At 38.6% G+C, this 12,246-nt stretch overlaps 1 protein-coding gene across 3 annotated transcripts in view; it reads left to right on the top strand.

Moving 5' to 3' along the window:
• The window catches only part of wrn (WRN RecQ like helicase), a 28,431-nt gene that overhangs the window by 2,114 nt on the left and 14,071 nt on the right, over positions 1–12,246 (top strand). For all 3 annotated transcript variants that reach the window (XM_060896454.1, XM_060896455.1, XM_060896456.1), the window contains exons 2-18: positions 1,205–1,323; positions 1,522–1,667; positions 1,748–1,896; positions 2,613–2,762; positions 3,565–3,613; positions 4,359–4,464; positions 4,713–5,046; positions 5,136–5,216; positions 7,013–7,127; positions 8,809–8,884; positions 9,086–9,153; positions 9,778–9,886; positions 10,777–10,845; positions 10,943–11,025; positions 11,351–11,457; positions 11,539–11,726; positions 11,822–11,996. In XM_060896454.1, the coding sequence (XP_060752437.1) occupies positions 1,205–1,323; positions 1,522–1,667; positions 1,748–1,896; positions 2,613–2,762; positions 3,565–3,613; positions 4,359–4,464; positions 4,713–5,046; positions 5,136–5,216; positions 7,013–7,127; positions 8,809–8,884; positions 9,086–9,153; positions 9,778–9,886; positions 10,777–10,845; positions 10,943–11,025; positions 11,351–11,457; positions 11,539–11,726; positions 11,822–11,996 (2,124 nt within the window). The remainder of the gene's footprint in view (positions 1–1,204; positions 1,324–1,521; positions 1,668–1,747; positions 1,897–2,612; positions 2,763–3,564; positions 3,614–4,358; positions 4,465–4,712; positions 5,047–5,135; positions 5,217–7,012; positions 7,128–8,808; positions 8,885–9,085; positions 9,154–9,777; positions 9,887–10,776; positions 10,846–10,942; positions 11,026–11,350; positions 11,458–11,538; positions 11,727–11,821; positions 11,997–12,246) is intronic.

The raw sequence follows: 12,246 nt of genomic DNA on the forward strand, positions 1-12,246 counted from the left end.
CAGAATGGGAAAAGCTTTATAATTACCTGTACTGGTTTAGATGTCAGGATGAAATAATACTCTGAAATATTTTTGTAAGAAACTAAGACAGACATATAATAGTGGAGGCACAAAGCTCACAGCTCCTTGGTCCGTTTGGATCGGCTACATTAAATTGCACCTCAGTATGTGAATGTATGTGTAACTGAAGCTCTGAAATGACCTGGTGTCCCATCTAGATTATACACTCGCCTGACGCTACATTTCCACATACAGCAACAACGCAACAGGAGAACATTCATTTTGAAATAAGTGTCTGCTTCTGTTGACATGAGCGACTATGACCAAGCAGCACAACAATGTTGTGAAAAGTTTTTTATACAGATTTTGAGCGACGGTGCAGCGGCTGCCAATGGGAGTGTAGAACACACCCTGCTTCTCCTACAGCTTGTATAATATAAGATATATACAGTATATAGATGAATTAGATCCAAAATGTGCATCCAAAATGATTCATGTAAGAAGACTGATGTGAAATGTTGGTTGTGCAACTCATTCCGAAATTGTTATTTAACCAGCAACTGGTTACTTGCAACGATAAAGTCACTGTAGTCAAACATAAATCCCAGTGTTTATGGGAGAGGCCCTGCATCCAACACAGCGGCTGAAGACAAACGAACGGATTTATACGTGCATTAAAATATACATTTTAATGTAAGGCTTATTGTATTATTTCAAAGTTTCATATTTCTGGATTGTATAGAAAAACAATTTTACTGCACTTTGTTAATAATTGTACATGGGGGGAAAAAAAGTAATTGTACAAAGTAAAAACTAAAATATAATATTAAAATATATATATACGTGTATATATATATATATATATATATATATATATATATATATATATATATATATATATACGTGTATATATATGAACATGTTCACATGGCAACAACTAATCTTTTCCTCTTTTGCTTTCGTTTTTTTACTGTAAAACTCTTGGTTCATCGCCGATGAGAATCTTGGCTTAACCAAATGAGTGTGAGCAAATTTGCATAGTATTACATTCAAGTGATTTACATACATAGGAAAATATGTTTATAACAACAAAGCTTAAAGATTTACATACGTCTGATCTCCGAGAGTGGACACTGTAAACCGGCAATGACTTGTTTTGTTTGTTTTTTGTTTTTTAAGTGTGATTATTTTTTTTCCTGATCAGTCACAGGGACCCTACATAAAGAATGTCATCGAGGACGAGCTTCCCTATCTGGAATTTGGTGGTAGAGTGATCTACAGCCAGGAGAAAAACGATTGCTCGTTTTTAGTAGAGGATTTAAGGTAATATTTGATAACTGTAATAAAGAATATTGCAGAGAATGTCACACCTAAAAGCTTGATTGATCCGGGATTATAACACACACTATGGCACCGTATACAATATAGATGTACGTACATATTTAACGAAAAATAAAGAATATCTCTACACTAGGTATATTCTAATCCTGCTGTCCCTGTGTGCTTTTCATCTCCACACAGATCCTCTCTCGTGTCCGGCTCAGCTGTGGGATTTGATTTAGAATGGCCTCCGTCTTTCACCAAGGGGAAGACTAAAAAGGTTGCTCTGGTTCAGCTTTGCGCCTCCAAGGAGAAATGCTACCTTTTTCACATCTCGTCAATGTCAGGTAGCTGGCTCTGCTTGTAGTCATAAATGAATCATGGATTCTTCTCCAAGCTTCCCACTCACCTCTTCATGCTGTTGCAGGATTCCCTCCTGGCCTAAAAATGTTCTTGGAGGATGAGAGCATCAAAAAGGTTGGGGTAGGCGTTGAAGGAGATAAGTGGAAGCTGCTGTCTGATTATGAAATTCAGTTGAAAAATTTTGTAGAGCTCTCTGATTTGGCAAATGAGAAAGTAAGTCTTCTCTTTTTTTTTTACCTTTTTCATACTCAAATAGTCAAACCTACAGTACTGTGCAAAAGTTTTAGGCAGGTGTGAAAAAAAGCTGTAAACAAAGAATGCTTTCAAAAATGGAAGTGTTAAACCTTTATTTTCAGAAATGAACAAAATGCAGTGAATGAACAAAAGAGGAATCTAAATCAAATGAATATTTGGCCAGCCTTTGCCTTCAAAACAGCAGCAATTCTTATAGGTACACTTGCACACAGTTTTTGAAGGAACTCGGCTGGTAGGTTGTTCCAAACATCTTGGAGAACTAACCACAGATCTGTGGATGTAGGCTTTCTCACATCCTTCAGTCTCTTCATGTAATCCCAGACACACTCGATGATGTTGAGATCAGGGCTCTGTGGGGGCCGTGCCATCACTTCATACTGGTTTGAAGGCAAAAGGTAGTAACACCAAATACTGATTTGATTTAGATTTTTCTTTTGTTTGCTCACTTTGCATTTTGTAAATTGACAGAAATAAACACTCATTATTTATATTTCTGAAAGCATTCTTTGTTTACAGCATTTTTTCACACCTGCCTTAAACTTTTGCACAGTACTGAAAATCTAACTCATTAAACCTAAGAAATCTAGTCAGAGCCCATATTATTGCTGCATTAGAGAATACTATAAGAGACTATGTTTGTGTTTGTTTTTTCTTGACTGTTTCTCTAAAATCAGCTGAAATGTGTTGAGAAATGGAGCTTGGATGGGCTGGTCAAGCACTTGTTCAAAAAACGGCTCATGAAAGAAAAGGATGTGCGTTGTAGCCACTGGGATGACTTTGGCCTCACAGAGGAGCAGAAACGATATGCGGCAACAGATGCCTATGTGAGTGTTACACACATTTAGTCAATAGACTTTTGAGAGCTGTTTATAGGTTTGTGGCCACCTGACTATCACACCCATATATTCTTGATGAAGACCTTAACCTCCACTCTTCTGAGAAGGATTTCCACTCGATCTAAAGAATGTGTCTGTGTTTCTGTTTTTCTCTTATTAAATTAAAGTGAGACAAAAAGCATGATGGTGATGGAACTCTTCTTCTTCACCTTTCGGCTTTTCCCGTTAGGGGTTGCCAGAGCCAATCATCCGTTTCCACCTAACTCTATCCTCAACATCCTCTACTCTCGCACCAATTACCTTCATGCCCCTCATTTAACACATCTATATATCTCCTCTTTGCCCTTCCTCTTGACCTCTTACCTGGCAGCTCCATCTCCAACATCCTTCTACCAATATAACTATCTCCCTCCTCTGTACATGTCCAGACCATCTCAATCTATCCTCTCTGACCTCATCCCAAAAACAGACAACCTGTGCTCTCTATGATGGTGATGGAACAAACTTGTTTAATTATTTCTAGGACATAAGTGATAATAGAAACTAACTTGGCTTGTGGACATTTCAAACTGTACCAGCATGTCATTTTTAATAAGTAAAGCATTGGTCATAATCATTGACAAATGAATGCTGTGATACTAATTTGCTGTTGATACAAAAATAATTGATTTCTGATCGGTATCACACCAATGACATTTTTATTATGTCTGTGGTCATATTTAGAGTAAATTAAAAAAAAATAATAAAAAAGCCAAAAACATTTTAGTGACTTCTTTACATTTCCATACAGGCTGGATTCCTAGCACATCAGAAGCTAGACAGAATGGTGCAGAACCCAGGTGATTAATACTGCATGCACTTTTCTATTTGCTTTTTTATTTTTAAATAAAGAAACTTAGTGAATGTTGTAAACTATATAGCCAAAAGTTTTTACACACCTGACCATCAAAACGTACGCTTAAGCAATACAGTTTCCCCTCATTGGAACTAAGCAGCCTAAACATGTTTCAGCATGACAGTGCCTGTCTACAAAGACGTGGTTTGCCAAAGTTGGTGTGGAAGATCTCGAGTATCTTGCACCAAGACCTGACCTCAACCCCGCTGTATGAAGTGGAAGCTTAGTGGTTAAGGCATTGGACTGCTGATCGGAAGGTCATGAGCTCAGATCCCAGGTCCACTCAGTGTCCACTGCTAGGCCCCTTAACCCTTAATTGCTCATTTGTATAAAAATAAGCAAAACTGTCAGTCTCTGTGAATAAGGGCATCTGCTAAATGCCTTAAATGTAATGAACACCTCTGGGATGAACTGGGACACACACTGCACTCCAGGCCTCCTCACATAACATTACCTGGTCTCACTAATGCTCTTGTGGCTGAATGAGCCCAAATCCCTACAGCCACACTCCAAAATCTGGTGGAAAGCCTTCCCAGAAGAGTGGAGCTTATTACAACAGCACAGCAGGCTAAATCTGGAATGTGATGTTCATCTAGCACAAATAGTTGTGATGGTCAGGTGTCCACAAACGTTTGGCCATATGAAATATTTGTGGTTCTGCTGATTATGTTCATGTTGCACTGATGCAGGTTCAGTGAAAGCTCAAGATTGTTTGAAACAGAAGCTTTGCCTGATTAGCAAAGAACTTGAAGACCTTACTAGACGTATTCCTGAAGGACAAAGCTGCACAAGCAGGTTCAATCTTTACCAGCTTTTTTTTTTTTTGGTGTTTTACGTTATAATGGATTTGCAACCACTATATTTGAATTATTGGTTATGTTGCTTCCTACTTCCTCTTTTTCTCCTCCATCCAGGAGCATTGAATTAGGGTCATTTCTATAAAACAAGCTGATATAATGATTGTAAATGCTTTTTTTTTTTTTTTTTTAGCAAACTGGTTGAAGAATATTTATTAATATTCAATACAAAATTTGATCCTACAGAACCAAAAAGCTAGTGGATGACTTGGCTCAGCAAGTCGCATCTCTTAAAGATCACCTGACAAGCAACGGAAACATCGCACAAGAACATTTCTCTAATGCAAGCAAGGATCAAAATCCTAACTCCCAGAGTGCTGTGATCGACACCATAAATCCTGAAGCCGATCGTGATTATGTAAAGCACTCGGTGTCATTGGAAGAGGATAAAAACGACCCTGTTCAGACAGTACAGAGGGAATGCCTCATGTCCTTGGATATCTCCGAGTATGAGCTTCAGATGCTGGAGATGCAGACCAGACAGGAGGAGAACGAGGAGCAATCCATTTTAGCTTTCGAGGTAATGCTTTTTCAGCATTCTTTTAAAAAAATAAAGGCATTTGTTTTGCACGTTTAAACGGCTCAGCCTTCTTCTTCCATTTAACGAAGGAGAGATCGACTCTGGAAGACTCTGCTGAGTTGTCATACGAACTTGAAAGTGATGAAGAAATTGACAATGAAATGATTCAGGTAAAGCTATGTTTTTTGTCTGTTTTTTTTTTTTTTCCTTTCACGTATATCCTCACTATTCACTTTTAAGGAACCCTGACACATTCTTGCAGTTAACTAGTCAGCCAGATGTGAACTGCAGAGACACAATGCAAAAACAAATCATGCAGATGCAGGTCAAGCGCTTCACTTCACTTCACGTTCACATCAAACATCAAAACGGCAGAAAATGTACTCTGATCTCTGTTACTTGGATCGTGGCATGGTTGTTGGTGCCCGATAGGCGTTTTTGTTTTTTTCCTGATCTCCTGGGATTTTCCCACACAACAGTCTCTAGAGTTTACACAGAATGGTGTTGAAAGAAAACACTGAATGAGAGACAGTCCTGTTGTGAAAATGCTTTTCCGATAAGAGCAGCCAGAGGAGAACGACTGGTTTTAGCTGACAGGAAGTCTATAGTAACCCGCTAAAACGAACACAATCATGGTGAGCAGAAAAGCATCTCAACACATCAAACTTTAAGATGGATGGGCTTCAACAGCAGAAGACCACATCAGGTTCCACTCAGACAAGAACAGGAGTCTGAGGCTATCATGAGGGTATGTGAAAGCCTAGTGGTTAAAGGCGGGGTGCACGATCTCTGAAAGCCAATGTTGACATTTAAAATTACATAAACAAACACGCCCCAAACCCAAATGGGTGTAACCCTTGTTTTGATAGCTCCGCCCCACACATACATACGTAACCCAGGCAACTATTATGGGGAACCTGCTGGGTCAAATGTGTTTTTGTAGTACTGTGTGTTGTACTGTGAAAGATTTAGCTCCGTTTCACACGGAAGATGACGTTCAACACCTAGAACCCGAGGCAGAAGTAACGGTAGCGGCTAATGTCAGACATGCGCACTGAACACTCTCTCTGCCGCATATGGAGAAGACACACCCCTTTCTGCTAATTGGCAACACGTTTATTTTGTTAGTCGGCCCGACTCAGTTTTCTGAAGCATTTTTGAAACATCGTGCACCCTGCCTTTAAGTGTTGGTTTACCAATCGGAAGGGTGTGAGTTTGAATCCCAATTCCACTTAGCTGCCACTGCTGGACATCTGAGCAAGGCTCATAACCCTCAATTGCTCAGTCGTATGAAATGAGAAAATGTAAGTCGCTCTGGATAACGGCATCTGCCAAATGCTGTAAATGTAAACGGGTTGACAAACGTCACCAAAATAATTCTTTCTAATCATCGGCTCTCTAGTTTCTATGAGTTTGTGGTCATGTTTGCTTTCGGTTTCTCCTTAGATTCCTGTTGTTCTCTGACAGTAGTGAAACCCGGTGTGGTTTTCTACTGTTATAGCTCATTCTTCACACAGTTTGATGTTTTGTGCATGCTGAGATGCTCACCACTGTAGTAAAGAGTGACTGTTTGTTTTACTGTATCCTTCCTGGCAGCTCCAACCAATCTGGTCATTTTCTTCTGACCTTGCTTATCAATAAGGCGTTTCCATCCACAGAAACGTCGCTTACTCAATATTTTTTGTTTTCTGGACAATTCTGTGTAAACACTAGGAACTGCCGTATAACGTAGGACATAATTGTAGCTTTAGTTATAAAGATCTATACTCAGCCCACATTTCTGCTCATGTGACACGGCATGCTCGACTTCCAGACAGCAATATTACAAGCGGTGAAAATCAGACATTAAAATCCTTTTAATCAATAGGCATTTAATCTAAAATAAGCCTCTGTGTGTTCTCCGTCCAACAGCTTCAGCTCAATCACTTCATCTATTTCTATTTTTTTCTATTTCTTTTTTCAATAGTGTGCTGAAAAAATTGAGAAACTGAATGACAGTATTGAAAAGGAGCCTAATGAGGCTGAGCTAATTGCTGAGGATGAAGATGAGGTTGTTGAAGAGGATGAAGAGGAAGGATTTGGTAAATAATCTAGTTCAGGCTTTTTTATTTGCATACAATTTAAATCTTTTTTCCCTTTTATTTTTTTTTTTCATAAAATGAAGACAGTTGATGAAAAATAATCAGTGACCAGGTGCTTTGATGAAATATTTTCCTATTACGACGGGTTCAGAAGTGATTTATTTCTCTTATCCCACTACAATTTGCCTATGATGACAATCCATAATAATTATAGAATGACATCTGTGTAGTTACATGTAGCCGTGATGTCCATACAACGGCTTTGTATAAAGATTTCTTCCTCATAATTGGTCTCCCTCTTGTAAGGCCATTAAGACACACTGCAGCTTATTTTACAGGAGTCATCCATCCTGAAGGCTTGTTGTGAAATGCCGACACTAGTAACTCCTTCCAAAATGCTATAAAATCCATTCATTCATTCATTCATTCATTTTCTACCGCTTATCCGAACTACCTCGGGTCACGGGGAGCCTGTGCCTATCTCAGGCGTCATCGGGCATCAAGGCAGGATACACCCTGGACGGAGTGCCAACCCATCGCAGGGCACACACACACACTCTCATTGACTCACGCACTCACCTATAAAATACATTTGTAAATAATTTGTTATACAAGTACCAAGGTCATTTATTACTATAAAGTATCGGAAAAAGCTCATTAGTATAAAGGCATCATTTGGCTTGCAGATGTCACAATAGTGAAATCTGCTGTTATTGGAAATGATCAGTATCTCCTAACCATTCAGAATTGAGACTTTAATAATTGTACGGTATAACTTTTACAAATATGGCTTTTTTTTTTTTTGAAAATAAAGAGGAGCAGGAGACATTTTTATGTGGTTATGCGAGTAAGGATTAGGTTAAATAACCTGCTTATCACGGATCTTGCATACGGGCATCTTATTCAAAGTGTTTATGAGGAAAAGTGCATAACTAGATAAATAGTAAATGCGTATGTTAATTTGTCCACGGGGGGCACGGTGGCTTAGTGGTTAGCACGTTCGCCTCACACCTCCAGTTTTGGGGGTTCGATTCCCGCCTCTGCCTTGTGTGTGTGTGGAGTTTCCATGTTCTCCCCGTGCCTCGGGGGTTTCCTCCGGGTACTCCGGTTTCCTCCCCCGGTCCAAAGACATGCATGGTAGGTTGATTGGCATCTCTGAAAAATTGTCCTTAGTGTGTGATTGCGTGAGTGAATGAGTTATGTGTGTGCCCTTGCGATGGGTTGGCACTCCGTGTATCCTGCCTTGATGCCCGATGATGCCTGTGGTAGTTCGGATAAGCGGTAAAAAATGAGTGAGTGAGTAATTTGTCCACAGAGACTAAATTATTCATAAAATATTTGAAAGGGTTAAATACTAAAATGTATGTAATAGTACTAAGGAGATGCCTAATAAATAGAAAATGTACAATTTTAAAAATGTAACGAATAATTTTTAAGCAGTACAAATGGCATTCATAAATGAACCCTTTGCTTGAATAACATCACTTTCTGTTATTCGAAGCATGCAGTAACACAGAAAATACAATGCAACCTTCATAACATAGACAATGCAATGCAACAGAGATGATTTCTTAACTAATGCTCTTTTAATGCACATTTTGTTTGTTGGTTTGTCATGACATCTCTCACAGTCATTGTCGTCCTCTGTGTCAACTGTGTTTATTTTTTTGTCCACATTTAGATGCAAATCTTCCTCAACCAGCTCTTGAACAGATTAAATGCCTGAAAATGTATTTTGGACATCACAGTTTTAAACCGTATGTCTGCACCTACATTTTTATTCTATGTTTTTTTTTTTCTTTGTCGTCGTTCTTTCCTGAATTTTGAGACAGAGAAATCTATTTATTATATTGTATTGTGTTTCTGACGTGAATGTGTATTAAAGGCTGTGCATGTTCTTTACCACTGCAGTTTTCAATGAAGCTAAGTCTAATTTAGCACATGACACTTGTCTGCAGGGTACAATGGAAAGTGATTCAGTCCGTGCTTGAGCGGAGGAGGGATAACCTTGTTGTCATGGCAACTGGTATGGGTTTTTCCTTTTCTGCAAAGGGTGATGAATTTTTAATATATATAAATATATATTTAAAGCTCTCGGTGTGTCATAATGGACGTATAATTAGCCAGTTCATACCAATGGCCTTGATAAACTAATTTCCACAAACTTATTAGCATTGCAAGAATTTTCAAGCTTATACAGTAGATATCATGTTTTCTATATAAGAGACTTTGTGTGCAAGCCTCCCAGCATTTTAAATTATTTAAAATACCTGAAGATAAAAATCTCAGGTGGGAAACGGTAATACAGGGCAGATTAAAGGTGATATCTGTAAGGTTTGTAATAATCAAGTTACACATAAAGCTTGGAAAGGCAAAGCTGTGATTCATGTAATTGATCTGGGTAGGTTTTTATTATTATTTCAGGCTTCTGTTTGCTTTTATAGCTTGTGCTTTTTGTTGTAGTGAAAGGGACGGTATAGTTTGTTTTTTTTTTTTTTCCCCTACCGCAATTGCAGTTTTCCTAAATAGGTTTGCAGAAAGCTCGAAAAATTACAGGCTGCCCCTTTAAATAGCTAATTTTAACTTCAGGATGAAAGTTAAAGCTGATTCTATTTAGATGATTTTATGATGTTGAATTTTTTTTGTGTAGGTTACGGAAAGAGCTTGTGCTTCCAGTTTCCTCCTGTGTACTGTGTGAACATCAGCGTGGTCATCTCGCCTCTGATTGCACTTATGGAGGACCAGGTGCTGCAGCTCAAGTGGGTAACCTTGAGGAAGCTCATTTTCCTGGTTGTACGAGCAGCTTGATTTGGCCAGTTATTCTATACAAGTCAAGTCAAGAAGCTTTTATTGTCATTTCAACCATATATAGCTGTTGCAGTACACAGTGAAATGAGACAACGTTTATCCAGGATCGTGGTGCTACATAAAACAAAGACAGAGCTATAAGGACTTAGTAAGTTAGTCCTAGCCACATAAAGTGCAACTGTGTAACCTGGTGCAAACAAGACAGGCAAGACAGGGCAGGACAAAAGACAGTTCAGACAATACAGAAAAGACACTACACAATAAACAGAAACAGCGCCGACCAGTGTAAATACTGTATGTTCAACAATATTGCGTACAGTAATACTATAATGAACACATCCCTTATACACTTGGCTGACTTCTTGCTCAGCATAACAGCAGATAACTCTGATGTAAATCTTTATAATCACAATCAGAGAATATCGTTCTCTCATATTATGAATACAAAATACTGACAAGAATGAATGAATTTGCTGCTCATCTCATGTATCTTTGTAATTCTATTTAATATTCATTTCAATATCTGTAGAAACATATTTAATGTGTTTCAGAAAGTTTAACCATACCCTCAATGCCTGATATGGACAGCATTGTTTATGGTCAGAGTTATTCTTGTCTGTTTCTATTAATACAGACACGTTTCATATGTACTTCAGTTTTATACCTGCATTTCTCTCAATTTATAATGGCTTGAAGTGTGTGTGTTAATTATGTACATAACATCCAAAAACTTCTCTGTATGAAATGAGAAACGCTTAAGCAATTCTAATGTCTTTTGCTCTTAGAGTTCATGCTCTGCGTTATAAAGCGACGTTATTCTTTATATCTTCGTGTATTCCAGGATGTCCAACATCTCTGCCTGTTTCCTTGGATCAGCTCAGTCCCAGAATGTTTTTGCTGACTTACTGAAGTAGGTTGAATTTTGCTGTGATCTGATCTAAATCTAAAAGCAGGTTCTTTTATTTTTCTCACAAGTGGATTTTTATTGTTTTGTGTCTGACCTCTAGGGGGCATTTCAGAGTCGTATACATGACACCAGAATTCTGCTCAGGAAATATATCTCTGCTTGAACAGCTAAATAAATCAGTTGGTAAGCAATCACAGCATTTTTGAAAAGGCTGACCTTGTTTTCCTGGCGAAGGTGGACGTGGTATTTAAGAAAGCTGCTTTAGACATGAGCTAGTCATTTTCTTCCAGTGAAGCGTGATGACAAGATTGACTGCTTACTTTATTTGCACTATTTGGTTGGTTGGTTGGTTAGTTGGTTGGATTTTGTTTCGATAGCTGGGACTTCTGAGACTAGGAATATGTCATCTTAAACTGACTGGCATGTTTTTTTGTTTTTTCATCATTTGAGAACCCTCATGAGATTTCAGTTCAACTAATAAACTTATGGAAATCTGCTGTCTTTATAGGTCTTTGTCTGATTGCAGTGGATGAAGCCCATTGTATTTCTCAGTGGGGGCACGATTTTCGAAGTGCTTATCGAGACCTTGGCAAACTGAAAAGAAAACTTCCAGATGTAAGTTACATTCACATAGTAATTCAAACAAAATATTCAGCTTTTTTATTTTATTGATACATTTATTCAACTTTTACATAGGTTCCTATCGTGGCACTTACAGCCACAGCAAGCCCCTCTATTCGGGACGACATAGTGAAGAGCCTTCACTTGGTGAACCCTCAGGTCACTTGCACTTCTTTTGATCGACCGAACCTCTATCTGGATGTGAACCGCAAATCTGGCGACATGATCAAAGACCTCAAGTCGTTCCTGGTGAAAAAGAGAGGGTGTGCCATTGCCTTGTTTATAAACCATCTGGTTAATGAGGACTTCTTAGACAGGACTGCTGGTAATATCTTCTGTTTGTGGAATCCCTTTTTAGTGGGGATTATGAATTTGAGGGCTCAGCCATTGTCTACTGCCCATCAAAGAAGGAAGCAGAGAGAGTGGCATCTGCTCTATTTAAGCTGGGCATCAGTTGTGGAGTGTATCACGCAGGCCTCGGCATCAAGCAGAGGAGAGAAACGCAGTATCAGTTCATGAGAGATGAGATACAGGTTTGTCTCTGCTCTACTTCAGCTCACCGTGTAACCCCTGTATTCACAGTGAAAAGCAACAAAGTGACAGGAAACCATTCATTTTCTACATACCTGAGCAACAGGAAGACACGGTTTAAGCAACAGTGGCAAGTGACAAAGCAACATTTCAATTTAGACTTTCTAATTTTAGTAAAATGAGGTGAGATGGTAAAGCAACACAATACAATGCGACCGAGCTGAAAAACTAAACTAAACTATCTGATTTTTG

Source organism: Tachysurus vachellii, chromosome 20 (genome assembly GCF_030014155.1).
Source record: "Tachysurus vachellii isolate PV-2020 chromosome 20, HZAU_Pvac_v1, whole genome shotgun sequence".
Taxonomy (NCBI): Eukaryota; Metazoa; Chordata; class Actinopteri; order Siluriformes; family Bagridae; genus Tachysurus; species Tachysurus vachellii.